This window comes from Myotis yumanensis, unplaced genomic scaffold (assembly GCF_028538775.1).
Source record: "Myotis yumanensis isolate MYYU_CA2020_CCGP unplaced genomic scaffold, mMyoYum1.0.hap1 SCAF_3, whole genome shotgun sequence".
In the NCBI taxonomy this organism is placed as follows: Eukaryota; Metazoa; Chordata; class Mammalia; order Chiroptera; family Vespertilionidae; genus Myotis; species Myotis yumanensis.
In genome coordinates this window covers 214691900-214719856 of record NW_027223754.1, presented here as the reverse complement: position 1 = coordinate 214719856, position 27957 = coordinate 214691900, and the positions used below count along the sequence as shown (strand labels likewise).

Genomic DNA, 27957 nt, shown 5'->3' with positions numbered 1-27957 from the left:
GCGCTCTAGGATCCGCGGCCCCGCCCCCGCCCCCGCCCGCCAGGGCACGCCCTCCCCGTGACGCACTTCCGGCGCGCCGGCCGCGGCGGTTTTGCGGGTCGCGCGGCGGTGACGCGCGGCGGCGGGAGTCGCGGAGGCGCGCTTTGGCCTGACCCCGCGGACCCGCCCGGGCCCCACGCCCCCTCCGCGGGCGGCGCCTCTCCCGGCCGCCCCTTGTCGGCCCCGAGGGAGCGTGCGGGGCCGGCGCGTCCACCGAGTGCCCGCCGCTGGCGTCTCCGTCGGCTTGTCACGGCTCTGCGGGAGCCACCGGGTGCGGGCTGACGGGTCCCGCGGGCCCGCTCCGGCTCCAGCTCTGCGCCTCCGGCCGCGGCTGTCCGGCCCGGGGAGCCGAGCGGGGCGGGCATGGCCAGCATCACCCAGCTGTTCGACGACCTGTGCGAGGCCCTCCTGCCCGCGGCCCAGGCTCCCCTGCGCCCGCGCGGCCTGAGCCGCCGGAGGGCCAAGCAGAGCCTCAAGCGGGCGGCCTACAACGCGCTCTTCGCGCACCTCTTCCAGGAGGAGCCCCCGGGGCCGCCGCCGGGCCGCCCGCGCCTCCCGGTGAAGAACAAGGTCCTCATGCTGTCCTTCGACCTGCGGGTGGGCGGCCTGGGGCCCGAGGCCGAGCGCCTGGAGGCGCTGGTGGAGAAGCTGGAAGCCGCCCCGCGCTGTCCGCTGGCGGAGCTGGGGTCGGCCCTGGACCTGCTGGTCCAGCTGGCGGGCACCGGGCCCCCGCAGGTCCTGCCCCGCCGGCGGGACCTCTTCCTGAACAACAAGCACGTGGGGAGGAACGTCCCCTACGGCGGCTACGACTGCTACGACCTGAGTGTGTTCGAGATGGACGTGCAGGCTCTGATCCGCCGGGAGGAGTACCTGTGTCAGGACACGATCCACAAGGCGCTTCAGGTGATGGAGGCCACGCCGGGCACCGGCCTGCCCACGGCCCGGCTCTTCTCCTACGGCGACCCCGGCGGGGACAGGTTCGAGAGAGACACCCGCGTCTCGCTGTTCGGAGCCCTGGTGCACAGTCGCACCTACGACATGGACGTCCGGCTGGACTTGCCCCCGGTGCCGGACAGCGCGGACCTCTCTGGACTGGCCATCAAGGTGAGTGCCGCCCTCCTGCCTGCGGCGCCCGGGGCCTTGGGAAAGGCCTCCCTGACCGCCCTTGGGTCACGCGAAGGGAGTCCAGGCCACTTGGGGGCTGAGCTGTGGGAGGCTGGGCTGCTGCTGCTGCTGCTGCTGCTGCCCACCACCCGGGCAAGGACGCCGCTGCTGCTGCTGCCGTCACCACCCGGGCAAGGTCGCCGCTGCTGCTGCCCACCACCCGGCAAGGACGCCGCTGCCGGCTGCAGGCCCAAGCAGGCGTTATTCTGCCCTCACAGGTGCCGCGTAAAGTGCAATAAAAAGCTCCGTTCTGGGTCACATAAGCCCGTTTCAAGGGCTCCATTTCCAAACGCGGTGGAAAATGTGCGCTCGCTGGTACTGTACCTGCAGCTTTATGTGCCTTTTCCACCTGTGACCGGGCTTTTGCATACATCACTGGGCTGTGTATTTTGTGGTTTTACGAGGGTCCCTGAAGAAGAGACGCACTGTCGTTGCTCACTCGTTCCCTTACTGCGAGACCTTTACTGGCAGGTCATCTGCAAACACGCACGACGCTGAACATCGTGGTTCGCATAAGTCTTTCCGTCTCTAGTCCGATTTTATGCTGGTTCCCCCAAATTGGCACTTCCAGAGCGGATGCCTTTCATTGTGAGTTATAGTGAGGTTTACGTGTGTGAAATTGGAAATTGAGAACCTTAGTAAATTAACTTAATTTCTGAAATTACGTAAGGGAGGCGGGAGCGCTGTGCAGTGCATACGTGCTCACGAGGAACAGGAAGCATCGTCAGATCTTTCCTGTGTGAGTGGACCTGTGAGGTCCTGGAATTCCCATCACGGGGACCTGGACCCAGAGGCACACGTGGTGCTTTCTCCTTCGACCTGGTCTCCAGGTGCCTCAGAGTGTGGATCCGTCCGAAGATGAAGGGTTCCAGTCAGCATCCAATTTGACTCCCGACTCCCAGTCTGAGCAAGGCACGACCCCGGAGATCGACCCCTGGGACGCGGTGCTCACCTACGAGGCCAGCAAGCGGAGGTGCTGGGAGCAAGTCGGCTGGTACGTGCGCCTTGGCCTTCGCAGGCCTGCCCTCCTCCGGCACGCGGGTGTGCTTTACCCAAGAGCCCGGTGGCTCCTGGCAGAAGCCGCTCTGGCAGGATGGGGACCTGGGAGTCTCAGCCTGATGCACAAAATCATCTTTGTCCTGGGAGTTGAGAGACGCTGGGGGGCGAGGACTGGCAGCTTCTCGGAGGTTCCCGCCGTGCCAGCCGCTCTGCAGGCCACACCTCCCAGCTGGAGCAGAGCCGCTCGCACCCGAGCTCGCGTCCTTCCCACGAGGGTTCCAGTCTGAGGTGTGCGGGGTCGGCCCGGGGGTGCGGTCAGGGCTGGGGTGCTGATGAGGGCGCTGTCTTCGTGTCCATTGTTGTCCACGTCGAGAAAGAGGGGAGCGCTGCTCTCGGGCTGTCACTGTGGTGGCAGCAGTGTTTCCTTGGTCACCACTCAGCCGGGTCCAGGGGCCTCTGAATCTGCATGTGCTTTTGTCTCGAAACCTCCCGGAGTGGGATGGAGGCTTTTCCCTCGGGTTTACTTGCTGAGTCGTTAGAACCTGTTTCCGTTTAAACCCCAGCGCCTGGCCGGTTCCTGCCGTGGGCAGTTAAGGAAGCCGTGTTCCCACCAGAGGCATAGCTCGCCGTCCCCGCACGGCTCCCGGCTGTAAGCCCTGCCCCCGCCCGGGGCCTCTGGCAGACCCACCCGTGTCCCTGAGGGTCGGTCTGCAGGTGCCGCCCATTCTGGGGAAGCCACTTTCTCCTGTCGGGCTGAGTCCTCCGTGGGGACGAGTCGGGATTTTAGTTGCTTGCATGGGCTTTTCTCCCTCGGCGCTGAGTCCGGGCGGGGGGTACAGGGTGCGGGGATGAGCCTGCAGGAGTGGGGCCGGAGCCGTGTGCCCCCCCTGCCCTCGGAGTCGTGGGTTGGAGTGTCCAGCAGCTTGGAGCCCGTTGATACTTTTTGAGTTGCTAGACCTAAACCCAAGGCTCTTGGGGAAGAGGCGAAAAGAGCTGGTCAGGTTTTACAAGTGAGAAGAAAAGTTTCAGAAAGGCCTGTATTCCTGGCCTCTGTTTACTAAGAAATTACCTTTTCCAGTGGTTTTAAAAGACAGTTTTTTCATACTTTCCAGGAGAGGTTGTTGGTTTTCAGAGGAATATTTTCCGATGTCCCGTGTCTGTGGCTGATTGTAACGATGTGACTGTGCTGGGCGAGGCCAAGCCCTTGGTGGTGCCCAGAGCCACACTCCCAAGACCCAGTGTGTCTGCTCTGTGCTGGCCCGGCCGGCGTGGCTCAGTGGTTGAGCGTCGACCTATGAACCAGGAGGTCACAGTTTGATTCCCAGTCAAGGCACAGGCCCCGGTTGCGGGCTGGATCCCAGTAGGCGGCGTGCAGGAGTCAGCCGATCCATGATTCTCTCTCATCATTGATGTTTCTATTTCCCTCTCCCTCTCCCTTCCTCTCTGACATAAAAAAAAAATAAAATTCATGAGGCTGCTTTGTCCATCCTTTGTGTAACATGCACATAACTTAAACTCGCACGCTTGGGCCGTTTTTAAGCACACAGCTCAGTGGCATTAAATGCATTCACGTTGTACAGTCACCACCACCATCATCTCCAGAACTTTCCGTCTTCCAAATGGAAACTCTGTTCCCATGAAACACTCACTCCCATCCCTCCCCAACCCCTGGCACCACCATCCTACCTTCTGAGTCTGCCACCCGGGGCCTCCTGTACGTGGATCGGCAGGAGCTGTCCTTCCTTGTCTGGCTTATCTCACTGAGCGTAGCTTCATCGGGGCCTGTGGTCGCAGGTCCCGAAGGCCCTTCCTGTGCGGGCTGAATAATCTCCCATGTGGCCTAATCCACGCGCCGGTCGGTGGACAGACACTCGGGCTGCTTCCACCTTTGGGCTGTTGTGAACGTGCTGCTGTGCACACGGGTGTGTGAGCCTTGTGCTTGTTTTTAAGATAAAGCTATGGTGTGAGTGTCGGTCGTCCTGAGGACCATCGTGTGGGCCCAGTGGGTGCTGGGGTGGGACTCTGTGTGGATTGTCTGGACCCAGCGTAGCCGGTGCTGAGCCCACAGAGCTGAGGGAGAGGCTGGTGGCTGGGCGGACACACACCTGCTCTGTGTTTCTTGGATGTTGTGTTGTATTGAGTCGCTTTCTCCTGCGTTTTGTTCATGTAGTTGAGGTGCCCGTGGCTCTGTCTCCACAGCCCCCCTGGCCACAGAGAAGAGCCCTACCTCACGGAGGCGGGAAGGGACGCCTTCGACAGTTTCTGCAGGCTGTGCCGAGGAGAGCTGCAGGTGCTGGGCGGGGGCCTCCCGCAGGCCGAGCAGCCCGTGCTGGTGCCGGAGTGCGAGCTGGTGAAGGACGCGCTGAACGTCTTGATCGGGGTCATGTCTGCCACGTTTCCCCTCTGCCAGGTAAGGGGTGCGGGCACACGGGACTGCACCAGCACAGGTTGGTGGCTGGCACTGCCCGAGCACTCCACAGGGCAGGAGGAGGCCGGTGCGGGGAGTGGATGGTCCCAGCCGCAGCGCGAGGCCGGTGGGCCAGCAGCCGCTCTGCGGCAACGGCGGGGATGCATTCTCATTTCAGTCCTAAAAACTGCTCATTCATTAACGTCCTTTGCAGGCGGAACAAGAGTAAGGTGTTCGTTGCTCTCATTCATTCTGACTGCGAGTTACAGCGATTGATTTCCGTGTGCACTGTCCTTGCATTCCTGAGAGGAACCCCTTCATTGCGCATCGTCTTTTTTTTACAAATATTTTTATTGATTTCAGAGAAAAAGGAAGAGGGAGAGAGAGAGATAGAAACATCAGTGATGCCCTGGCCGGTGTGGCTCAGTGGATAAAGTGTTGAGCTACGGACTGAAGAGTCCCAGGTTCAATTCCGGTCGGGGCACATGCCGGGGTTGTGGGCTCCATCCCCAGTTGGGGGCGTGCAGGAGGCAGCTGGTTAATGATTCTCTCTCATTTTTTAAAAAAATATATTTTTATTGATTTTCTACAGAGAGGAAGGGAGAGAGAGAGAGAGTTAGAAACATCGATGAGAGAGAAACATTGATCAGCTGCCTCCTGCACATCTCCTACTGGGGATGTGCCCGCAACTCAGGTACATGTCCTTGACCAGAATCGAACCCGGGACCTTTCAGTCCGCAGGCCGATGCTCTATCCACTGAGCCAAACCGGTTTCGGCTCTCTCTCATTATTGATCTTTCTATCTCTCTCCCTCCCTCTTCCTTCCTCTCTGAAATCAATAAAAAAAAAAAAGAAAGAAACGTCAGTGATGAGAGAGAATCATTGATCGGCTGCCTCCTGCACACCCCCTACTGGGGATTGAGCCCGCAGCCAGGGCATGTGCCCTTGATCGGAATCGAACCCAGGATCCTTCAGTCTTCAGGCCAACGCTCTACCCACTGAGCAAACCAGCCAGGGCAAGCATCGTATTTTTAATGTGCTGCAGGATTTGGTGCCTTAGCACTTGATTGAGGACTTTGCATCTGTGTTCACAGGGATTTGGCCTTTACTTTCCTTCCTGGTGATGTGTTTATCTGACTTTGATTTGGGACAGTCCTGGCCTCTTAGCATTAGGGACTCTTCCCTCCTCTTCAGTTTTTGGAAGAGTTTGAGAACAGTCACGTAAATTCTTTAATTGTTTGTTAGAAGTCACCAGTGAAGCCATCTGGTCCTGGGGTTTTATTGTTTGGGGGAGGTTTTTTGTTGCTTTTCTTTAAATTATAGCAAAATATACCCAACATTTATCTTAATGTGTTGGGAGGTGTGCTGGTCTGGGCCTGTGGATAGTGAGGTTGCGGGGGATGCCTGCGGCGCCCACCGGCCTGTACTGACGTGTGGCAGCCCCCACTCCCCCCCACGCACCTGGCCGGGCTGTGGCCGGACGGCCCTGTCGTTCCTTGGATTTCAGGACACACCTCGGCAAGAAGCCGCCAGGGACCTTCGAGGAACAACATTGACTCTTCGCAGGTCTCGGGGGGAGGGATCGCACAGCGAGGTCTTGTGGGGAGAGAAGAGGAGGAAGGGGATCTGGGGCTCTGCCTCCATTGGGTCGAGGGTAGGGGTGCCTCAGGGTTTGTGGGTTCACTCTTTATTTATTTATTTTATTTTTAAATATATTTTTATTGACTTTTTACAGAGAGGAAGGGAGAAGGATAGAGAGTTAGAAACATCGATGAGAGAGAAACATTGATCAGCTGCCTCCTGCACACCCCCCACTGGGGATGTGCCCACAACCAAGGTACATGCCCTTGACCAGAATCGAACCTGGGACCCCTCAGTCCGCAGGCCGACGCTCTATCCGCTGAGCCAAACCGGTCAGGGCGTGGGTTCACTCTTTATTGGTGAATTTAAAACATAAGGGTGGGAATTAGGGTGCAGGAAGGGAGCGCTGGGGTCACTCAGGTGGGCCGTTATCTAGGCCCCAGGGTTCCTAAAAGGGGAACTTTGCCGAGGGGCTGCCTGGTCTCGTGTTTTGCTGGCAGCCTCGCTGTGCAGCTGGCACGCACGCTCAGGGCTCAGGACGGGCTTCCCGCCCAGGTGTCCAGTCAGGGCAAGCTAGAGTTTCCTTTTTTCTTGAGGCCGTTTTGCAAGTTGTATATTTCCGGGAATTTGCCCATTTCATCCAGGTCATCTGATTTGTTGGCAAAGAGTTGTTGATGGTGTTTTCTCTATTTCTGTCGAGTCAGCGGTATGTCCCACTGTCCTTTCTGATTCTAGCACTTTGCCTCTTCTCTCCTTTGAGTCATCTTTTTCTTAGTCCGTGCTGCTAACGGTTTGTTGACTTTGTTGATCTTTTCAAAGAAACAACTTTTGTTTTCATGGTTCTTTTTACTGTTTCCAGTCCATGTTCTTTCCAGCTGCTCTCACCTTGTTATTTCCTTCCTTCTGCTTTGGGTTCAGTCGCTGCCTTTCCAGCGGCTTGAGGTGTGCAGTGCAGTTATGATGAGACGTGTTCTTGACGCAGGCGCTTGGGCTGTACGTGTCCCTCTCGACGCATCGCTGCGCCCGTCGTGGTGCTGCCAGCGTCCCTCAGGCCGTCTCCCTTCTCTGGTTGCAGACCGTGAGGGGGAGCGTGCTGGGCAGAGGCTCTGCATTGTCCATTATTCCTCTAACCTGACCCAGGAGTTGGGGTCGGCTCCGACGGCCTTTTCTGAAGCTTGTGCTCCGAGAAGGTTGCTCGTTGCTCTTTCCGTGTGGTGTGGAGGGCACCCTGTCCCCGCGCCTGCCACGTGGCCTGACATTTAAACGTGTGCTCTCAGTGTGGCAGGGAGTGGCCACACTGGGTGAGGTATGCCTTGTGGCCACCTGCTTTCTGCCTTGGAACGTCCTGTTCGTGTGTCTTGGGCTCTCTGGGCAGAGCCGTGGTGGGGTGCGTGGGGGGAGGGGTCTTGGAGTCTGGCCTCAGTGACCCCTTCTCTGCCCTCTCCAGCCGACTCAGGCCTTCATGGTGAAGCGGGGCATCCACGTGTCAGGAACATCCCCCGAGAGCATCAGCAGCCTCCTCTCGGAGGTGGCCGAGTGCGGGACCCACTACTCACGCCTGAGCCACTTCTCTCTGCAGCCCGTGCTGGACGCCTCCTGCAGCAAGGGCCTCGTGTTCCAGGTGGGCCTGGCCTCCTGTGAGGTGTGCACAGGAGCTGGGAGAGGACCTCAGGGCTGCCCACACCACTGAGCCCTTGTCTCCTGTCACGCCTGGAGCCTGACGTCACCCTTCCAGAACGGGGGTCTCACCAGCGTCACTTGGCTGGGAGCCTGGATAGTGGGAGGCGGGTGTGGCCCACATTTGGGGGCCTGGGCAGGACCAGGCGGGGTGGGTGGGCCCAGGCTGCTGTTCCCCACCGGGTCCCTGGTGCATCTTACGCAATTGACACAGTGGATTTCCCTTATTTGGCAAGTTGAGTCCCAGGAGCTGGGGCTGGACCAGGTCTCCCTGAAAGCCTTCCAGCTGCCCCTGCGCTGGGTACAGCCCCCAGGACAGCAGTGCAGCTCCGTGGGAGGGACAGGCATCCAGTGGAGCGGGGCATTCTGGGAGCACTGACAGAGTGCCAGGAGGAGGGCGGCGGAAGAGGGCACCAGGCCCAGTGGGGCTGGGCTGCGAGTTCCTCAGGGTTTGGTGCTGCAGGGGATGGTCGCGGTGGCAGGATGCGGTTCAGGTGTAGCTGGGCCCATGGAGACGGGGTAGGGGTGGGGGCAGAAGGAAGCTGACCCAGGCAGACTGCCCCGCCATCTGGGACATGAGGGCAGGCCCGCTGTCTCCTCGCTGGTGGGATGGACACTGGTTCTGGCGGGTCCTGCAAAGACGTGAGCTGAGCTGGGGCCATGTGTCCCTGAGACCCTCTCAGTGTCAGCCCGTGTGCAGTGCCTGCCCCTTCCCAGGACCCCCAGCCTCACTTCCCAGTTTCCTGGTGTGGCTGGTCCCGGCTGCAGGGACAGGATTTGCAGAGGGCTCGGTCCCAGCTTCCCGCTGGGCTGGGGTGCCTGGGTGGGACCCACAGGTGCCCATTGGGAAATGGAGCCCAGGGTTAGGGGATGGCAGCCGAGCCCTTTCCTAGCACCAGTGACCCTTTCCATCCCTGAGCTCGGCTGTGTCCGTGCCCAGCCGCCTCCTCTCAGTCCCCTTGTCCAATAGGCCTTCACCAGCGGCCTGAGGAGGTACCTGCAGTATTACCGGGCGTGTGTCCTCTCCACCCCCCCCACTCTGAGCCTCCTCACCATTGGCTTTCTCTTCAAGAAGCTGGGCCGGCAGCTCAGGTGAGCACAGCACAGCGGCCAAGCGTGGGGGGCTGGGTGGGGCCTGGAGAACAGCCCTCCTGAGAGGTGCCTGGACAGTCCTTGGCCAGCTGAGTTCCTCAGGTGCTGGGCCTGAGCGTGATGCTGCTTGAAAGGGCCATGGTGCTGGGAAAAGGCGCGGCTCCCATGGTGGGAGCTCCCGCCTGAAGGGCACTCAGGAACCAGTTAGCTAGCTCGGGCGAGTGTCTGTCCGGCAGGTGCCAGCTGGAGAAGAGAGGGTGCAGGGCTGGGGGCCTGGGGAGGTGAGCTCAGTGGGAGAGGAGGCCTTCCAGGCCGAGGGGAGGAGGGTGGAGGCCCCGAGGGCTGGAGACGGGCCCAGTCAGGGAGGTGGGGCGGGGATACTGTGCTGCACGTGGACTGCCAGGGTGGAGAGGCGAGGGGCCTGGGCGGGGGCTTAGCAGTCATCCAGGCCAGAGGAGGCGGCCACCTGGTGAGGTGGGGGGAGTACAGGAGGGGCTCAGGGCAGAGCCCAGGTGCAGGAAAAGACCAGCACTCAGTGATGGGACCCTTGGCTGAGCGGGAGGAGGGGAGGTGCATGGGGTGCCGTGGAGGGGCCCCGCAGGCGCTGAGGTCTGAGATCCTTGAGGGGCAGCTCGTTTTAAAGCCAGAGGGTGAAGATGGGAGGGAAGGGCTGGGCGAATTCTGCTCACCTGCTTCCCCCAGCCTGGGGCTCTGAGCACCTGCTCTCACCCGGCCTGTCTAGGTACCTGGCTGAGCTCTGTGGTGTGGGCACCTGCGGAGGAGAGTCCCGGGCCCCTTTCCCCACTGTGAGTCCTGCGGGGTCCAGGAAGGGGGTGAGGTTGGGTGTGACTGCCGGGGCGCAGGGTCCCCTTGCTGTGCGCATGCGTCAAGCCCCACCCTTGGCTGTCTCCAGGGCGTGAAGCTGCTCTCCTACCTCTACCAGGAGGCCCTGGACAACTGCAGCAACGAGCACTACCCGGTGCTGCTGTCCCTGCTCAAGACCAGCTGTGAGCCCTACACTCGGTGGGCGTGGGGCCCGGGGCGGGCGGGGCGGGGCGGGGCCACACTCAGTCTCAGCAGATTCTTGAGTTGAATTCCTTGTCCCACACCTGCTGAGTGCAGGGATGTTAGATGGGGAGGGGGCGGCATAGTCAGGGCTTGGGCTGGGCTCCCTGGGCACACCCCTCCACCCATGGCAGCCCCGCCCACCTCACTACTGGCCCACCCACCCTGGCAGGTTCATCTATGATTGGGTGTACAGTGGGGTCTTCAGAGACGCTTATGGCGAGTTCATGATCCAGGTGAACCAGGACTACCTGGGCTTCAGAGGTAGGTGGTGGCTGGCTGCTGGGCTGGGCCTCCATGCCGTCCGGGGGCCAGGGCGGTCCTGGACGCAGGCCAGCCGTGTGTCCCGTCCCACACTCAGATAAGTCCTACTGGACCCACGGCTACGTGCTCATCTCCAAGGAGGCGGGGGACTGTGTGCCCGCGTTCCTGAAGCACATCGCTCACGACGTGTACGTCTGTGGGAAGACCATCAACCTGCTGAAGCTCTGCTGCCCTCGGGTGAGTGAGGAGGCCCCATGCTCCCCACTCACGCTCTCCTCGCCCTGCCTCTCGTCCCTCTGGCCTCTCAGAGCTGAGGTCCAGGCCTGTCGTACCTGTCCCCCGAGACCTGGCCGTCTGTCCTTATCTCTGGGTCAGCACGTTGGAGCTGGGACCGTGGTGACTTCTCCCTCAGGGTCCCCTGAGTTTCATGAGGGGCTCCTGCCTCCGGGCCCATGTTCACAGATGGAGGGAAAGCAAAGGCCTTTCTGAGGCCAAGGGGCAGGGGGCCCTCCCCTCCTCCTCGTCCTCGTGGGAGATGGCCCCTCGGGTGGGGAGGGGCTGCGGCTGCAGGAGGGTGGACAGGCTGGTGCAGGGAGCTGTGTCTGGGGCAGAGGCTTGGACAGAGGCCTGTGCCAACGTCCGCATGGTCAAGGCCCAGGGCAGCGGTGGGTGTGGGTGGACGAGCAGCCTGTCCGAGGAGTGCTGTCCGATGTCTGAGCAGAGGCAGGCGCTGGCCAGGTGGGCCTGGGGCTTCCAGGGACCAGAACAGAGTGTGGAGGCTGACCAGGGCCCAGGGTGGGGCTGGAGGGTCAGGGCAGACGAGGGGCCAGATATGACCTCGGAGCCGCAGGGGATGCCATCTCCTTGGTTAAGGAGCGAACTGCCCATGTGGGTGACAGAAGCATGGAAGCGGAGCTGGGGGTGGGCACGCGTCAGCTGGGCTCCCGGTGGGGTCCCCTCTGTTGCAGCATTATCTCTGCTGGTCCGACGTCCCCGTGCCCCGGATCTCGGTGATTTTCTCCCTTGAGGAGCTGAAGGAGATTGAGAAGGACTGTGCCATCTACGTGGGGCGGATGGAGAGGGTGGCACGCCACAGCTCCATCAGCAAGGAGGAGAAGGTTCGAGGACCATAGCCCTGGGGGCTTCCCTCACACCCTCCTCCGCTCCAAGGGGTGCTGGGTGTGGGGTGTGCAAGTGGTGCTGCCCCTGGCGTTCTCTGTCCTGGGGTTGTGTCTGGGTAGGGCATCCAAGGGCAGGGGCTCTGTCCTCTCTTCTCCGGGAGCTGGCTGGGCGCTGGCCCTCCATCCCTGAAGGACGTCCCTCCGAGCTCCTTGGTCCCTTCCAGGCACACACTCAGGCCTGGGGTCTCAGCCTCGGATCCCGTGCAAGACCCCCCAGCTGCCCTGACAGGAGCCAGTCTTGTCACTGTTCAGGACGGTCGGGGGCGGGGTGCACTCGCCCTCGCAGCCGGGGCGCTGTCCCTGGGGGAGTCCACCTGGGGTCTGAGCAGCCTGTTGCAGGTCCTCCAGCCCAGGGGAGGGGCAGAGAGGGGAGCTGTGGTCACCGCTGGTCTTTTCCAGGAATTACGAATGGAGATTGCTAAGCAAGAATTAATCGTCCAGGCCCGAGAAGCGGCGTCCAGGGTCCTGAGTGCGCTGAGCGGTGCGTGTGGCTCGGGTCCCCCTCTGGGATGCTGGCGGCTGCCTGTGGGGGCTCCTCAGGACGGTGCTCTGTCTCCATGCAGATCGGCAGATGTCTGAGCGGATGGCCTTGGACGCCCGGAAGCGAGAGCAGTTTCAGAGGTTGAAAGAGCAGTTCATGAAGGACCAGGAGGTGGGTGGGCTGTGGGGGCGGGGGCTTGCAGGGCCGGTGCAGCCGTCGAGGCTGCGGGTGCTGGGGGCGGGGGGCTTGCAGGGCCGGTGCAGCCGTCGAGGCTGCGGGTGCTGGGGGCGGGGGCTTGCAGGGCCAGGGTCAGCCATTGAGGCTGCATGCGGGGTGTTACGCAGCGACGCCGGGCGGCCCGGCAGGAGGAGCTGGACGATGACTTCAGCTACGCCCGGGAACTCCGCGACAGGGCGCGGAGGCTGCAGGCCCTGGAGGAGCAGCTGGAGAGGAAGGCGAGGTAGGGTGGCTGCGGGGTGGCACTCGGCTGACCTCCTCGGTGAGGGCACGGCAGGCCCGTGACTGGTTTGACCTTGGTGATGGTCGGTTTGCTTTTTATTTGGAAAACGTCCAAGTAGTTGTCTTGACTCCGAGCAGCCACTTGGCCTCAGTGCTCCTGGAGGTGGACATGGGCACGTTCGTGTGTCCTCAGCCTCAGAACGTCTGCTGGGTGGTGTGTGTGGGTTGGCGTCCAGGCAGATCGTGCTGGCTTGACCCTGCCTCTCGTCTGTTTAACTTGCAGCCTGTTGGCCTGACAGAGTTGGGCATTTGTCCAGCACAGCGTCCGACTTGTCCCACCCTCGGGTTCTGAGTCCCCCAAAGCCCAGGGAAGAGCTGGGAGCAGAGTGGCCTCTCAGGGGTTCTTTGTGGGAGGGGCTGTCCTTCCTGCTCAGGGCCTTGGTGGCCCGACCTCAGATAGTTTGTAGAGCTGAGCCCTGGAGCCACTGATGTGTGTATATGCGTGTGTGTGTGTGTGAGCCCTGGAGCACACATCTGTGTGTATATGCGTGTGTGTGTGTGCGCGCGCGCGTGTGCCCGTGGGTATGTGCATGTGGGTAGAAGTTATTCTCCTTCCTTCTGTGCAGCTGAGGAAGGGAGGCTGCCCCCAGAGGGCCCTTTGCCTCAGTGCAGAGGCGCATTCTGGTGTTCGTTCAGCATGGGCAGAACAGCCAGCTGGTGAGGCCCCTGCAGGAGCTGTGGGTGCAGAGGGACCAGCTGGGGGCAGGGGAAGGTGCCAGGTGTGCAGACCACCTGCCCGGGCCTCTGTCATGGAGAACCACCCCCAAGGGGAGCAGCTGGACAGTGTGGGGTGACTGGTGACCAGTCCCCTCTGCATGTGGCTTCAGGCAGGCGCTGGTTGACCATTATAGCAAGTTGTCTGCAGAGGCAGCTCGTCGAGAGCAGAAGGCGCTGTGGAAAGTCCAGAGGCACAGGCTGGCGAGCGCGCGGGCTCGCTTTCTCTTAGAAGATCAGGAGCACATTCAGGTGTGTCAGGGGCCACTCTTCCTGGGCTTTTAGGGGCTCCAGGACCCCCTGAACCTTCATGCAGACCTGCGTGCCCTTCTGGGGAAGGGATGGTAACTCCCTTCAGTTGCTCGGAGACGCGGCTGGGAAGGGGCTGTGAGGGCGGTCTGTAGGCGAGCTGCACAGCCCTGGGATCTCAGTGCTGAGGCTCCGGGCCAGGTGGCTTGGGGCAGGGGGTCAGGACTGCTCCACCTGCACAGCTGCCGCCTCACGCCCTGGCATTGACTTTCAGGCCATGCTGAGAGACGCATCCGAGGGGAGGCCCCCCGAGCCGCCGGCAGTGCTCCCGAGTGCGTGCTCCCAGGTGAGGGGCAGGGCACCTCCCGGGCATGTCGCATGGACTCTGAGCTGGGGGCCCAGGCCTGTGCTGCCCAGGGGGCAGTGGGTGCCTGTCCTGTGTCCCCACGGTCCCCAGAACGGAATTTGGGGATAGAGCTAGATAACCAGGGGACCAACGATGCTCTTGTGTTTCAGGCCTCGTCTCTGGGCCCTGGGCACCCCGATGGAGGTGGCAGCTGTGATCCTGGGTGTGCAGAGCAGCACGTGGCTGCCTGGGATGGCCCAAGCCGGCCATGGGAGCTGACGCCACAGCCCCTCGAGCCTCCAGCACTGGGGGCCTGCAGCAGCTCAGAGCTGGGAGCAGGCCTGCAGCCAGGACAGGCCAAGGGGCCAGGGCTGTTCTCTGCAGGCCTCAGTATCCAGGATTTCCTGCCCACGGGCCAGGGTGCTGAGCAGCCTGGGGACGCTGGGGTGGCCCCTGTCTTGGAGGAGGCTCTGCAGACCATCGGCTCAGATCTGCGCTCCTCTGCTTCGTCAGCCACGGCAGACACGGGCTACTCGGGGCCACAGGAGTACGATTTCAGAACTGTCCTGAGGCCAGCTCTGGTCACTTCGGCCTCAGGGTCCCTCCAGACTGTGGGAGGCAGCTTAGGCTGCGAGGGGCTGCAGCTGTGGGGGGACACTCACGAGTTTAGGCTGGACATCTGTGTCCCAGATGGGCAGGTGGCTCTGCCTCACCCATGCCCACCCAGGAATAACCTCCCCGAGGAGGGGAGTAGCCAGACCATGGGGCAGCTTCTTGGGCATGTGTCTGAGGGTGGTATTCTCACAGGGGGCAATGCTTCTGGAATGGCCCCCTCCCGGCCACGGTGGAACGTCCACGGACACGTGTCTGATGCCAGCATCAAGGTGGGGGAGAACGTGTGGGACGTAGCATCCTCCCGGCCACGGTGGAACGTCCACGGACACGTGTCTGATGCCAGCATCAAGGTGGGGGAGAACGTGTGGGACGTAGCATCCTCCCGGCCACGGTGGAACGTCCACGGACACGTGTCTGATGCCAGCATCAAGGTGGGGGAGAATGTGTGGGATGTGGCTCCCTCCCGGCCACGGTGGAACGTCCACGGACACGTGTCTGATGCCAGCATCAAGGTGGGGGAGAACGTGTGGGACGTCGCCCCCTCCCGGCCACGGTGGAACGTCCACGGACACGTGTCTGATGCTAGCATCAAGGTGGGGGAGAACGTGTGGGATGTGGCTCCCTCCCGGCCACGGTGGAACGTCCACGGACATGTGTCTCAGTCCCAGGTGATGCTGGGGGATCCCCCAGGGGAAACCCAGCCTGATACGCCCAGGCCCCTTCCGAGCCCCCCTGACCACGTGTCCCAGCCAGGCCTCAGCCTGGGAGCACAGAGCCCTACCTGGGACCATGACTCACAGCTGCTGGCAGAACCGGCCTCAGTCGGTGCCTGCACTCGGGTGGCTGGCTCTGGGGAAGAAGGTGGCCTCCAGGCCTTGCCGGGTGCTGAGGCTGGACCCAGTGCTGCGGGAGACGGCACCCCTGAGCCAGGTCAGTGGTCTGCAGAGCTGTCCTGTCGCTGGTGGTGTCCGGGTCCAGGAGGGGGAGGAGGAAGGGCGGGAAGTCTGCTGTCCTGGGACTTGGGAGGTGCTGCCCACAGCAGGCACTGGCCCTGACTCCCCCTCCCGGCCCATTTGTGCTGCTCAGGCCCAGGGAGGAGTGGGGACACCGAGGACGGCTCTGCAAGCCAGCCTTCCAGCTCACAGGTCAGGGCAGAGGAGGGTGGGGGCTCAGGGTTGAGGGGCCATGCCCCACCTACCCCTCTCTTTTGGACAAAGGGAAGGGGCATGGTCATGATGCTGGGTTGTCTTAGGAACGTGCAGCCTCCCTGAGCAGCCCGGGCCTGGAAGAGGAGGCGGAGGACGGGGCAGTGGCCAGGCGCCAGGGCAGGGAGCAGGCCTACCTGGCAGGCCTGGTGGAGCAGTACCGCCTGGAGCAGTACCCGGACAGCTACGAGGCCATGTGTGAGTGGGCACGTTGTGGGAGGGCGAGGGGGCGGCCCCTGGAGGCCCCTGGGGTGACATCAGCTGTGCCGTCCCTGTCCCTGCAGCAGAGCCTCCGGTCGCGCGCCTCCTACACCACGGGCTTCCTCGGGCCTTCTCGCTCCCCGAGGACACCCGGGGCCCGCTGGGCACGGAGGAGACCGTGGATGAGACCACGGTGCAGCTGAGCGAGCTGCTGCCGCTGCCGGTGCTCATGAAGCACTCCGTCACTGCCCCGCTGGCCGCCCAGTGAGTGCCCCGCCCACCCTCCTGGCCCCGCCCCCACCCCTCCTGACCCCGCCTCCACTTCCCTGCCACCTGCCTGACCCAACCCCTCCCCAGCGTGTCCCTGGTGAACAAGGCGGCCGTGGACTACTTCTTCGTGGAGCTGCAGCTGGAGGCGCACTTCGAGGCGCTGCGGCACTTCCTGCTGATGGAGGACGGTGAGTTTGCGCAGTCCCTGAGCGACTTGCTCTTCGAGAAGGTGAGCCCGTGTGGTGGGGCCGGGGGTGGGGGGGATGGGGACGGCGACGGCGGCTGCAGGGCAGCCTTGGGACCTGCCCCCTCTCCTGCAGCTGGGCGCCGGGCAGACACCCGGGGAGCTCCTCAACCCGCTGGTGCTCAACGCGGTGCTGCGCAAGGCGCTGCAGTACAGCTTGCATGGGGACTCCCCACTCGCCGCCAACCTCTCCTTCGCCCTCAAGTTCCTGCCGGAGGCCTTCGTCCCCAACGCTCCGGATGTGCTGAGCTGCCTGGAGCTCAGGTACAAGGTCAGCAGATCTGGAGGTGTGGCTGGGCTGGGGTGGGCAGGGCCGGGCAGGGCCTCGCCTCCAGGTGTGCTGAGTCCACCCCCCGCAGGTTGATTGGCCCCTCAACATCGTCATCACCGAGAGCTGCTTGAGCAGGTACAGCGGCATCTTCTCCTTCCTGCTGCAGCTGAAGCTCATGATGTGGACGCTCAAGGACGTGTGTTTTCACCTCAAGCGCACAGGTGAGGCCTGCCCACGCCCACGCCCACACCCACGCCCACGCCCCTCAGCTTCGGTGTTGGCCATGCAGCAGCTGCTCATCCCTCTGCGCAGCTCTGGTGAGCCCTGCAGCCGGCTCCGTGCAGTTCCGCCAGCTGCAGCTGTTCAAACACGAGATGCAGCACTTCGTGAAGGTCACCCAGGGCTACATCGCCAACCAGATCCTGCATGTCACCTGGTGTGAGTTCCGGGCCCGGCTGGCCACGGTGGGCGACCTCGAGGAGATCCAGCGTGCCCACGCCGAGTACCTGCACAAGGCCGTCTTCAGGTGAGGCGGGGGCGGGGGGGCATGGGCACCAGGGCTGCCCTGAGGCCGGGTCACCCATCGGCGGCATCGCCCTTGCTCCCCAGGGGCCTGCTGACGGAGAAGGCGGCTCCCGTCATGAACATCATCCACAGCGTCTTCAGCTTGGTCCTCAAGTTCCGCAGCCAGCTCATCTCCCAGCCCTGGGGCCCAGCCGGTGGCCCCCACGGCGCTGAGCACCCCAACTTTGCCCTCATGCAGCAATCCTACAACACCTTCAAGTACTACTCCCACTTCCTTTTCAAAGGTAAGCCATCCCGCACTGGCAGGTGGGCAGCCGGCAGGCATTGGGGCAGAAGGGCAGGCAGGGCCCCACCCATCCCCTCGCTGCTCCTCCCACAGTGGTGACCAAGCTGGTGAACCGAGGCTACCAGCCCCACCTGGAGGACTTCCTGCTGCGCATCAACTTCAACAATTACTACCAGGACGCCTGAGCTGCTCGGCCTGGTGCAGGCATGTAAAGGTGCCTCGGGCGGGCCCAGGGCGGGCTGGGGTAGAATGACCACACAGAGATGGGCCTTGGGAGCTGCTGGTTTATTAGGGGCGGCTCCCAGAAGCAGGAGCCGGCAGCGCCGGTCCTCCCAGGCTGCCATGGGGGTTGTGGCTGCTGTGTCCTCCTGGGTCCGGTCCCTCTGCTGAGCTGTCCTTGCGTGAAGCAGCTTTTTATGGGGAGCGTGCTGCTGGCGGGACTGGGCTGCTGAGTCGGTGTCAGACAGAGACGGGTCAGGTCCTGACTGGACGTCCCTGCCGTCATGGAGAGACGGGGTGTGGGGCTGCTCGCTGGCTGGGCACCGTCTCATGGACTCAGTGTCACTTGGGGCCTTGGTGGCCTCCTGGCCTCCAAGGCGGTTACGAGGATCACGTCACACACAGCTCGGCTGCCCAGAGCGGGGGCTTGCTGCTGTAGGAGCGGCGCCTCTCTGCTGTGCTGCCGGCCCCCTCAGGCTCAGCGGCCTCCAGGACCTCAGCGGCCTCCCCCTCCCTGTGGTATGGGGCCTCTAGCAGCTTCAGCACCCGTCGCACCTGGAGAGGAGCAAGGGGAGGTTATTGGGGACCCCTCCCTCCCTGGCCCAGCCCCTGCTGCGGGTCCTTGCCTCTGAGAAGTCTCCATTCTCGGCAGCCTCGATGGCGTTCTGCGCGATGTAGTTCCGCAGGACGTACTTGGGGTTGTTGGCGTGCATGACACGCATGCGCTCAGCCTGCCAGGCGTCCTCGTCAGCGGCACCCTCCCTGTCCTGCTCCAGCCTGGTCCTGGAACCACAAGCCCCCTTGGCAGCAGCTGCAGCTCCCCGCCTCCTTCATCGGGTTCCCAGAGATGGTGCCGCGCAGTCAGCACTTTGCCGACCCTGCACGGCTCGGCTGGACTCACCTGTACTCCTGCAGCCAGTCGGCCCAGCGGCCCCTGTTCCTGCTCAGCAGCTCGGCCGGGCTCAGCTGCTCCAGCTGCGCCTGCTGCTCCACGCGCTCCAGCTCCTTTGTGACGTTGGCCTGGGTGCCGATGAGCGCGAAGAGCTGCGGGTTTGACTGCGCCAGCATCAGCATCATGGAGAGCTGCCTGGGGTGGGGAGCGGCTCTGAGTGTGTCCAGGAGGCTGCAGCGCCCCACCCTGGCTGTGGACCATAGCCTGGGACCGCTGCACACCTTGACGACTGTCCCAGAGGAGGGATGGCCTCACCTGCCCTGCTGCACCCCCTACAGCCTGGCTGAGGGGAGCCCAGGCCCCATGGGTGAGGTAGATACGGGCACCTGCCAGCTGGCCACCCTTGTTCAGCAGCCCCTCCCTGTGACGGGCACAGCTGCACCTGAGGAGATGCCACAGACCGTCTGCCCCCACCCAGCACTGACTCTGGGAGAAGTTCACTGCAGTCAGAGACAGGTCCTGCCGGCCAGTCCACCCTGGGTCCCCAGGCCCCACATTAAATTCCTCTCTGACCAGCCTGCAGGCTTGTTCATTAAAATGCACAGCCGCGCCTCCATGTCTGGCCCTGAGTGTGGGCTGCACCCCAGGGACGTGTGCTCTTCCCAATGGGAGATGGTGCAGAAAGCAGGGCCCAGTGGAAGCCTGAGGGCCACCGAGAGCAGAGACCACCGTCCCCCAGCCCAGGCCCTGGGCCTCCCCATCCAGTGTCAGCATCACTGTCCTTTCCTCTGACCACCACTCATTCCTGGGAAGGGAGCAGCTGCCCGGGCCCCAGGTGTCCAGCAGCACCGATGTGCAGCCCCTCACACGCTCTGTTCTAAATGTCTCTCCTTTTCTGGAAACAAATTCCAAGGAAGTAGGACCTGAGCACCCACCGGGGGTCCATCTGGGGCCGGAAGGCAAGCCGCAGCTCCTCCAGGGAGGCGCACTGCTCCATCAGCGCAGTCAGGAACTCGGCCAGGCCCGGAGCCTCAGGCCCCACTGGGAAGGAGCTCAGCAGGTAGAAGGTGTTTGTGAAGTCGGCACCTGGAACACACAGCTCTCAGGTACAGGGAGGCGGAGGCCAGGCTCTGCTGCCCTCGTGCAGTATTGCCTACGACAGACTGACCCACACTCCATCCCACGGTGGGAGCCGCACTGCGTTGTCAGGCCCAGCTGTTCCTCAGCCCCTACTCTGGACCTGACAAGTCCTCAAGGTCCCCAATCCCAGTTTCTTCATCTGTAAAATGGGTACAAAAGTGAAGGCACTGGGGTCGGCCCCTGGCCTCAGGAGCTACAGTGTCCCCAAGCCCCCGAAACATGCCCATAAGTCCTCAGTCTGACCTGTCAAAACAGTCATCATAACTCCTAAGAAAACCTCCAGCCCTAGCCATTTTGGCTCAGTGGATAGAGAGTTGTCTTGCGAACTGAAAGGTCCTGGGTTCCATTCTGATCAAGGGCACACGCCTGGGTTGTGGGCTCGATCCTCGGTGGGGGACGTGCAGGAGGCAGCCGATCCATGACACTCTCTCATCATGGATGTTTCTATCTCCCTCTCCCTTCCTCTCTGAAATCAATAAAAATAAAAATAAAAAACCTCCAAAGCCACAAAGGAAACAAGGAGGGAATAATTCAGTGTGTTACCAAAGAACCAACAAAACAAGCAGCAACAGAGAAAACGAGGGCAAACGGTGTCAGACAGACAACAAATGGCCAATTGGCAGAAGTGCTTCTTAGGAATCACAGGAAATGAGTTAAACTCCAGTCAACAAGCAGGGACTGGCAGGATGGAGTAAAAAAAGACCCGACGACACCACCATCTCTGCGACTCACTTTAGAATCAAGTTTCGAGTGGAAGGTTGGGAAGTGTGTCCTGTCAGATAGCCTAGAAGCTGGCGGCCCTGACGTCGGACGCAGTAGGGTTTGGGAGGAGCTGTATGACGCGCTCGGACGCGGACGTGCCTCTCACACAGGACCCACACCCCACACGCCAGTAAACACGACCACAACACTGCCCGTGGGAGCCACACGCTCCCCATCAGACCACAGTGGCCACCAGACAAGTTCTAATACAGTGAGAAGGGCTGCTGGTATCTCCGCCAGCCACAGTGGAATGAAGCCACAAATCACAAACAGGAGGAAAATGGAAAATTCACAAATAATGTTGAAATCAACATAACCCAAGGGCCCAACAAAGAAATCACAAGGGAAATGATAAAATACGCAGAAAGACACAGGAACACACCATGGATGCCAACTTTAAAAGATCTCTCATCACAAAACCAGTTTGTAACTCTGTGTTCCCTGGAGTCACCGCGATCACGTTGCGTATACACAAGTATCAAATGGTGGTGTGCCCCTGAGTGAACATGCCATGTGTCAATCACATCACTTAAAAAAGACCTCAAATCAATCACCTGATATCATACCTAACAAACTAGAAGAACAAAGCAAGATCAGTGAGCAGAAGGGAAGGAACTAAAGATTACAGCAGAGATCAATGAAACAGAAAAATGGAAAAAATCAACAAATCAATAAACTTAACTACATTGACAAAAAGAGAAGATACAAATAACTAAAATCAGAACCCAAAGACTAAGAGATTACAATGAATAATTACATGCCAATAAATCGGATAACTCTGGTGAAATTGGGCAAGTTCCTAGAAACACACAAATTACAACTGACTCGAGAAGAAACAGAAAATCCATAGTTCTGTGACTAGTAAGGATACATACCGAATTCCTGATCTAACACTCCCCCAAAAAGAGAAGCCCCGGATCTGACCCTTCACTGGTGAGTTCTGTCAACCACCACTCTAGCTGGTGTGGCTCAGTGGACAGAGTGTCAGCCTGCGGACTGAAGGGTCCCGGGTTTGATTCCGGTCAGGGCACAGGCCCAGGTTGCGGGCTCGATCCCCAGTAGGGGGCGTGCAGGAGGCAGCTGATCAATGATTCTCATCATTGACGTTGCTCTCCCTCTCCCTTCCTCTCTGAAACTAATAAAAATATATTTAAAGAATTATCACCAATCCTCAAACTCTTCTGAAAAACAGGGAACTCTTCCTGATTTACTCTGTGAGGCTGGCACTGCCTTGACACCAAAGCCACAGATACTGCAAGGAAAGAAAGCGACAGGCCAGTGTGCCAGGACACTAGCGAAGTCCATCTATTCGAAGGGGCAGCACCATGACCAGCAGGGTGTGTCCAGGAGCGCACAGGGCTGCGACCTCCATCCCAGTGTGAGGGTCAGGGGGCTGGTCTTTGGGAGGCAGTCGGGTCATGAGGGTGGGGCCTCCTGGGGGGACTCGTGTCCTTGTGAGAAGAGACAAAAGCTCCACCCTCCCTGCTCTGCCCATGAGGACCCAGCGTGGAGGCAGCATCTGTGAGTGAGCAGCGGCCTCACCAATAACCCCCCACGCTGGCACCTCCATCTTGGCCTCCAGCCTCCAGAACGGAGACATGGCTGTGGGCTGAGGCCCGTTTGTGGCAGCTCGTTCTAGTTCACACGGACTAAGGATATGAATGAAGGTAAAGCCATGTGGTCGTCTCCACTGACGCACATGGTAAAAGCACCCAAACTGGAAACAGGCATGAGGAGGCGCAGTCCCGCCTGCTCTGTGGTGGCGGACGGGAAGCTTCCCTCCCGCCAGCCGGAGCTCTGGGCCAGGCCCTCTGCTAAGTGCAGGACCGAATGTGGGACTGAGAGGGCTGTTTTCACAGCAGCGAAAGGGCCAGCCAGCCTGCGGCATGGGCGGGTGGTGCTGAGCACAGCAGGCCCATCCACACAGCGCAGCGGCCTCCGCCTCGGTCAGCACAGGACCTGCAGGACCCAGTGCTCACGATGTCAGCCAGACACACAGGGCTGTGGGCTTCCCCTTCTGTGAGGCCTGCAGGGTCGCGGTCACAGGGACAGCGAGCAGGACAGCGGTGCCTGTGGGTCACGTGGAGTCAGTGTTCACTGGGACAGTTTCAGTGGGAAGATGGACAGTTCTGGACATGGGTGGGGGGCTGGCTGCACCACAGTGGGATGTACCCGACGCCCCTAGCGTGCACAGTGAGGACGGTGAAAGGTTAGCTTCGCCTCATGTCTATCTCACGGCAGAGCGCGTACCGAGCCCACAGCGGCGTGTGCACCCGCCCACTCACCGGTCAGGTGCATGGTCTCCAGGAGCTTGGCCACCAGCGCCGCGTCGTCCTCCCGCTCAGCCTGCACGAGGCCCAGCTTCTTGCGCATCTTGCTCAGGTAGTGCCTGCGGAACTCGGCGTCATACTCCTCGGCCAGGATGGCCTCGCCCTGCTCGAGGGGCAGCTCGGGCACCAGGGCCTCGGCCAGCTTCTGCAGGTTCCACTTGCACACCTCAGGCTGCTTGCTGAACGAGTAGCGCCCCGCATTGTCCGAGGCATTGCAGACGTGGTCGGGGTCGTACCTGCCACGGGGAGAAGGTGCTGCCCGTGTGGCTGCTGCTCCCCCGCTACCCCCCAGGAGTCCTGGCCCTACGGGCTCAGCTCAAGGACCCTGCAGTCCTCGACTCTCTCCTGCCACCAGCCCTGACGGGTCCACCTCCAGGGCAGGGAAGCAGAGTCCTGCCTGCCTCCTGCTCACCACCTGCTCCTGGCCTTGCCCTTCAGTCCGTTTCAGGACATGCTGAGGGGGAGCACCCTTTGAAAGTGCTTTTTCTCGGCTTGAAACCCTCCAGGGGACTCCACTGCTGGGAACACCGACCAGCTTGGCCTGCAGGCCCCTCCCCTGCCCAGCGACTCGGGCGCTGTGGGGTGTGCCCACCTGTCCAGGAAGCCAAAGGGCCCGTAGTCGATGGTGAGCCCCACAATGCTCATGTTGTCCGTGTTGAGCACGCCGTGGCAGAAGCCGACACACTGCCACTCAGCCACCATCCGGGCCGTGCGACGTGTCACCTGGGGCAGGACGGGCCTGGTTGCTCCCTCCAGCCCCCTTCCCGCCCGTCTTCCCCTCCCGGGGGCGAGCTGTGCTCCTGAGGGGCCCTGGCACAGATTCTGTCATCTCGACCAGATACTCGGCCATGGGGAGAACCTGAGGAGACTTCAGGAGGGCTCTAGCCCCCACATACACCATCTACTTCTTCCATATACTCACTGGTTTGGACTTTTACCAGAAAAATCATGAAGCCTGACATCCCTATGACTCAGGCCCAACGGGATGACCATGTGGGAACAAGGAAATCACCACATCGTCAGGCAAAACCCTCCCTGGTCCAGGCACCTGTGCTGGGCCCGCCTTGCCCACAGGCTGCCCAGGAAGGAGGCTCAAATGGTCTGTCCGGCCACCAGCCCTGCTGCTCATGCCCCAGGTCCACTTGCTCAGCACACCATGGCGTCTCGAGGACATGCTGGCCACAGGGAGAGCAGGGGCCCCACAAGATATCCCAACGCCCTGTGTCCAGACCCTAGCCGGCAGGTGCCACCCTCCCGAGGCTGACCCCAGGCACTGACTGGGCAGCACAACAGACGCTCGGAGATGGCCCACAGCAGGTGTGAGCTGAGGGAGGGAGACGGTGCCACAGCAGTCGGCTCGAGTGACCAGCGCAGGACGGGCCCCCAAACACCTGCTTGGCCGGTGCCCACTTCTGGGGGAAAGAGGGCTGACCCAGGGCAGGCAGGCCTGGCACCTCTGGGACCCACCTCACGGAAGAAGGCAGCGTTCCTCTGCACAGAGTCGCTGGCGTGCGTGGCCTGGATTTCAGGGTAGAAAGTGCTGACCACATAGTCCAGCATCTGCACGCGGATGTCGTTCCTTCCCACGCTGGGGCCCGCACGGCCCGTGTGCTCATCCTCAGCCTTAAAGATCTCAAAGGACCCGAACCTGCGGGGAACCCCGGGTTCCACAGGTTAACCATGACCCCCTGGGAAAAAGGAGAGAAGCCTGGCCCCGGACGGCAGCTGACGGCGGACACCTGTGTCCGAACCACCAGCCAGTGGTACGAGCCGAGCACAACAGGCTCACTGGCCACGCTCACAGCTCACACAGCCGGCGTGGCGGGAGGCCCAGGGACGCCCCCGGCTCAACCAGGACAAGGCCCCGTGCACGTCCGCCCATACCCAGGATGTGTCGTCACTGACATCCTGCTGTGGGTGCTCAGGCACTGTGTCCCCTGGGCCATGAAGGATGCCCGGAGACGTGTGGTTGTCCTGACAGGTGACTGCCAGCAGCAGGCCGGCCCCACAGCTGAGTGATGTGTCACAGTGCCCGTGGTGCCACCAAGGGGTCTCCCAGGGTGAGGCCAACCGTCCTGGCTCCTGCTATCCCCGGAGGACAAGAGGGCACTCGGGACTGGCCTGGGGACTGCTGAGCGATCGTGGGTGCCCAGACACACACATACAGGGTTGGCTCGGCCCCACAGCCACCTCCTGACACACTGGGTTTGATGCCAGGCAGCACAGTGACATCTGGCCGGACAACAGGCTCCTATCAGAGATGGAGCCAGAGAGGAGTCTGCTGAGTGAGCGTGTGAGGGACACGGGTAACAGCCCCTTATTCATCATGACGCTACACATAGCGACTTTCTTGGAGGATTTCAGGCAGCTCCTGTCAGACTCTGAGGGAGTAGCCGGCTGTCGTGGCCTTTCCCAGACACCTGCTTGGACAGTCCCGCCTCCGCCTGGCCCTGCACCCTCTCGGATGCTGGAGCGCCTGTGGACTCGCCGCCACGGCCTCTGCCACCCCATCCCTTCTGGCGGCAACAAGTGTCGGACAAGGAATCTGGGAGGGCACGGCTGTCCACACGCAGGACGGGGCTCCTGACCCAGGAAACGCCCGGTACCTTCTGCCCGTGGGTCAAAGGTCTCCTTCACGGACAGCCGGCTTCCGCTGTTCCAGGGCACAGACGCTCAATGTATCTGAGCTGCACGAGCGTCTCCTCGGCCCGTAACCGAGCGCCGTTACCTGAGGAAGGTGGAGGCTATTCGCAACACGACCGCGCACGGCTCGTGCTTGGGGTTGCCGTCGTAGAACACGTCGCGCACGACCGTGGACTCTGAGGTGACACAGGCGCCGGCCCGCGTGGTGGGGACCCCCAGGTGGAACATGGCCTCGCTGCACAGGAACTCCCGGACGCTGGACCGCAGGACCTTGCGGCCGTCAGCCTGTCTGGAATCAAACACAGAGGTCACTGTGGCGCTGGCGGGGGCACTCCACCCCGAGGCTCAGTGCAGACGCAGGGGCCTGGGACAGAGCCTGCGAACAGCCAATTAGAAACCACCCACAGCCGCTCTGACATTATCATAAAATACCATGACGAGCCCCGTGTTGTCCCCGGTCTGGAGCCAGAGTGAGCGCTTGGCCTGGAGCTGGAGGTGGAGGGCAGTGAAGGCCCGTAGACGCCCCACACGGGACCCAGCCTGCTGTCACGTGTCTCTCTCACACACACACACTCACACGGAACTGCAATTCTACGTTTGTTCGTTTTACAAAAACAGCACACACACAACAGCGCTATGTGTAGTGGGGCGCGACCTCGATTCCTTGTATGCTTTTGACCTTTCTTTACACTAAGCCTCTTATTGTTAATAGACTTCTTTCAGAACAGGCACCGCCTCCCAGCAAAATGGAGTGGAAGGTGCAGAGATTCTCATGCAGCCCCTGCAGCCCCACAGGCACCGCCTCCCAGCAACACCCCCACCAGGTGGGGCATTTGTGCCGACGGGTGAACCTGTACCGACTCCCGCATCCCCGGCCAGCGTTTACATCAGCGTCCTCTGTTCTGTGGGTTTGGACAAATGTATGATGACATGTACCCACCATGAGCGTCACAGAGTAGTGTCACTGCCCTCACATCCTATGCCCCACCTCCGCAACCCTCCCCATCCCCTGATCGTTCTATTGTCTCCAGTTTTGCCTTTTCCAGAGCATCACAGAGTTGGAACGCGACAGAGTGGCCCTTTCAGACTGGCTGCTTGCACTGGTCACATGCACTGGTTTCTCGGTGTCTTTCTCGGCCTCACAGCTCATTTCTTTTTCGTGCTGAATAACACGCCACTGTCCATGGACCACAGTTTCTCTCCCCATCACTCTCGGAAGGACCCCTTGGTTCCTTCCAAGTTTTGGCAACTCGCAACCAAGCTGCCATAAGCATCCACATGTAGGCTTCTTTGTTTTTTATTTCAAGTCCCAACTGTTCACTGCTGGTACATAGTAACTGACTTTTGTGTAGTAACTTTGTATCTTGTAACCTCGCTATATTGCTTATGAGCTCGTTTTTTTGGTCAGTTCTTGGAGACAGCTGTAGGAAGGCGCCCGCCGGGTCAGGCTGCCCAGATCGGACACGCCCCCGCCTGCCTGCCCGGGGCAGGGCTGGCCGCACCGGCGGGGCTTGGAAGCCTGTGCCGGGGACTGTTCCCTGGAAGGCGGATCCGAGGCCTCTGTCCCTCTGTCGGGCAGAGGCAGCTGGTGGACAGGCGGTGCTCAGCGCGGTGCGGGGCACAGGCCCCGCTGGCATTTGGAGAGGCCTGTGCTGTGCGCGCGCCGGTCAGGTCACCCAGGCTCCCTGCGCAAAGTCCTCGGACGGTTTGCAAGACCAGAAAACAGGCAGCTGCCAGGGCTGCAGGCCAGACGCCCCGCCTGGCCTTCCTGGCTCAAAGGCCAGAGGGGACGGGCACTGGGTGAGCAGCCGGACAGGAGGCCGGGCCCAGCCCCTCCGTCCCGGCTTCAGGACTGCCCCACAGGCTGTGCCTTCAAGACGCTGCTACCCACGGGTCCGCCGTCCCGGGTGACATCTCACCCCAACCCGGGGAAAGCCCGTGGGCCTGGGCCCGCCCCCCGAGGCCACCTGCAGGGGCGCCCACCTGGAGAAGGGCGTGGGGCCGGCGCCCTTGAGCTGCAGCTCCCAGCGCTCGCCGGCCGAGCACACCTCGCCCAGGTACATGGCGGCGCCGTCGCCCAGCTGCCCGGCGAAGTGGCCGAACTGGTGGCCGCAGTAGCAGTGCGCGGCGGGCTCGGCGCCCGGCAGCAGCGCGTTGCCGCTGAAGAAGAGGGCGGCCTCGGCCTCGCGGGCCTCGCGGGCGGCGGCGTCGGCGTCGGCGGGCGGCGCGCCCAGGCCCAGCAGCGCCAGGGCGGGCTCCGACAGCGCCACAAGGCGCGGCTGCCGCAGGGGCGCGGGCCGCACGCGGCTGAAGCAGGCCCCGGGCACCAGCCGCGGTGCGGGCGCGGCGCCCTCCGGGTCCGGCGGCAGCGTCTCCACGGGCAGCGCGCGCAGGGCTCGGTTGTCGAAGTGCAGTCCCGCCAGCCAGTGGGGCGCCGGCTCCATGGCGGCGGCCGAGGTGGAGCAGGGCGCGGGCAGCGGGCGGCCACCGAAGAGCGGCAACAGGGCGCGGGCGGCCGGGAGCGAGGTCCCGAGCACGGCTTTGAGCGAGGCCATAAGTGCCGCCGCTGCGGCGGA

General features: G+C 62.0%; 2 protein-coding genes across 5 annotated transcripts; one reads left to right on the top strand and one right to left on the bottom strand.

The window, feature by feature from the left end:
- Positions 1 to 166: 166 nt before the first annotated feature.
- Positions 167 to 19084, top strand: TUBGCP6 (tubulin gamma complex component 6). 4 transcript variants are annotated; one of them, XM_070411337.1, is made up of 26 exons: positions 167 to 1143; positions 2034 to 2197; positions 4402 to 4612; positions 7638 to 7811; positions 8838 to 8959; positions 9702 to 9765; positions 9873 to 9982; positions 10197 to 10288; positions 10386 to 10525; positions 11257 to 11406; positions 11869 to 11950; positions 12033 to 12121; positions 12295 to 12410; positions 13297 to 13435; positions 13707 to 13778; positions 13949 to 15323; positions 15480 to 15538; positions 15646 to 15796; positions 15883 to 16063; positions 16157 to 16298; positions 16390 to 16584; positions 16673 to 16805; positions 16897 to 17110; positions 17194 to 17393; positions 17489 to 17599; positions 18391 to 19084. In XM_070411337.1, the coding sequence occupies exons 1-25, from the start codon at positions 403 to 405 to the stop codon at positions 17578 to 17580; spliced, it is 5208 nt and encodes a 1735-aa protein (XP_070267438.1). In that variant the 5' UTR covers positions 167 to 402; the 3' UTR covers positions 17581 to 17599; positions 18391 to 19084. The 4 variants fall into 4 exon arrangements, with proteins under 4 accessions (XP_070267438.1, XP_070267437.1, XP_070267439.1 ...); XM_070411336.1 differs by having other exon boundaries at positions 17489 to 17609; XM_070411338.1 differs by having other exon boundaries at positions 7770 to 7811; positions 17489 to 19084.
- SELENOO (selenoprotein O) lies at positions 17662 to 27957 on the bottom strand. Its single transcript, XM_070411339.1, has 9 exons — positions 27365 to 27957; positions 25467 to 25670; positions 24206 to 24386; positions 23331 to 23461; positions 22694 to 22974; positions 19442 to 19592; positions 18516 to 18701; positions 18241 to 18397; positions 17662 to 18169 (listed from the first exon to the last, which is right to left on the bottom strand). The coding sequence occupies exons 1-9, from the start codon at positions 27934 to 27936 to the stop codon at positions 17996 to 17998; spliced, it is 2037 nt and encodes a 678-aa protein (XP_070267440.1). The 5' UTR covers positions 27937 to 27957; the 3' UTR covers positions 17662 to 17995.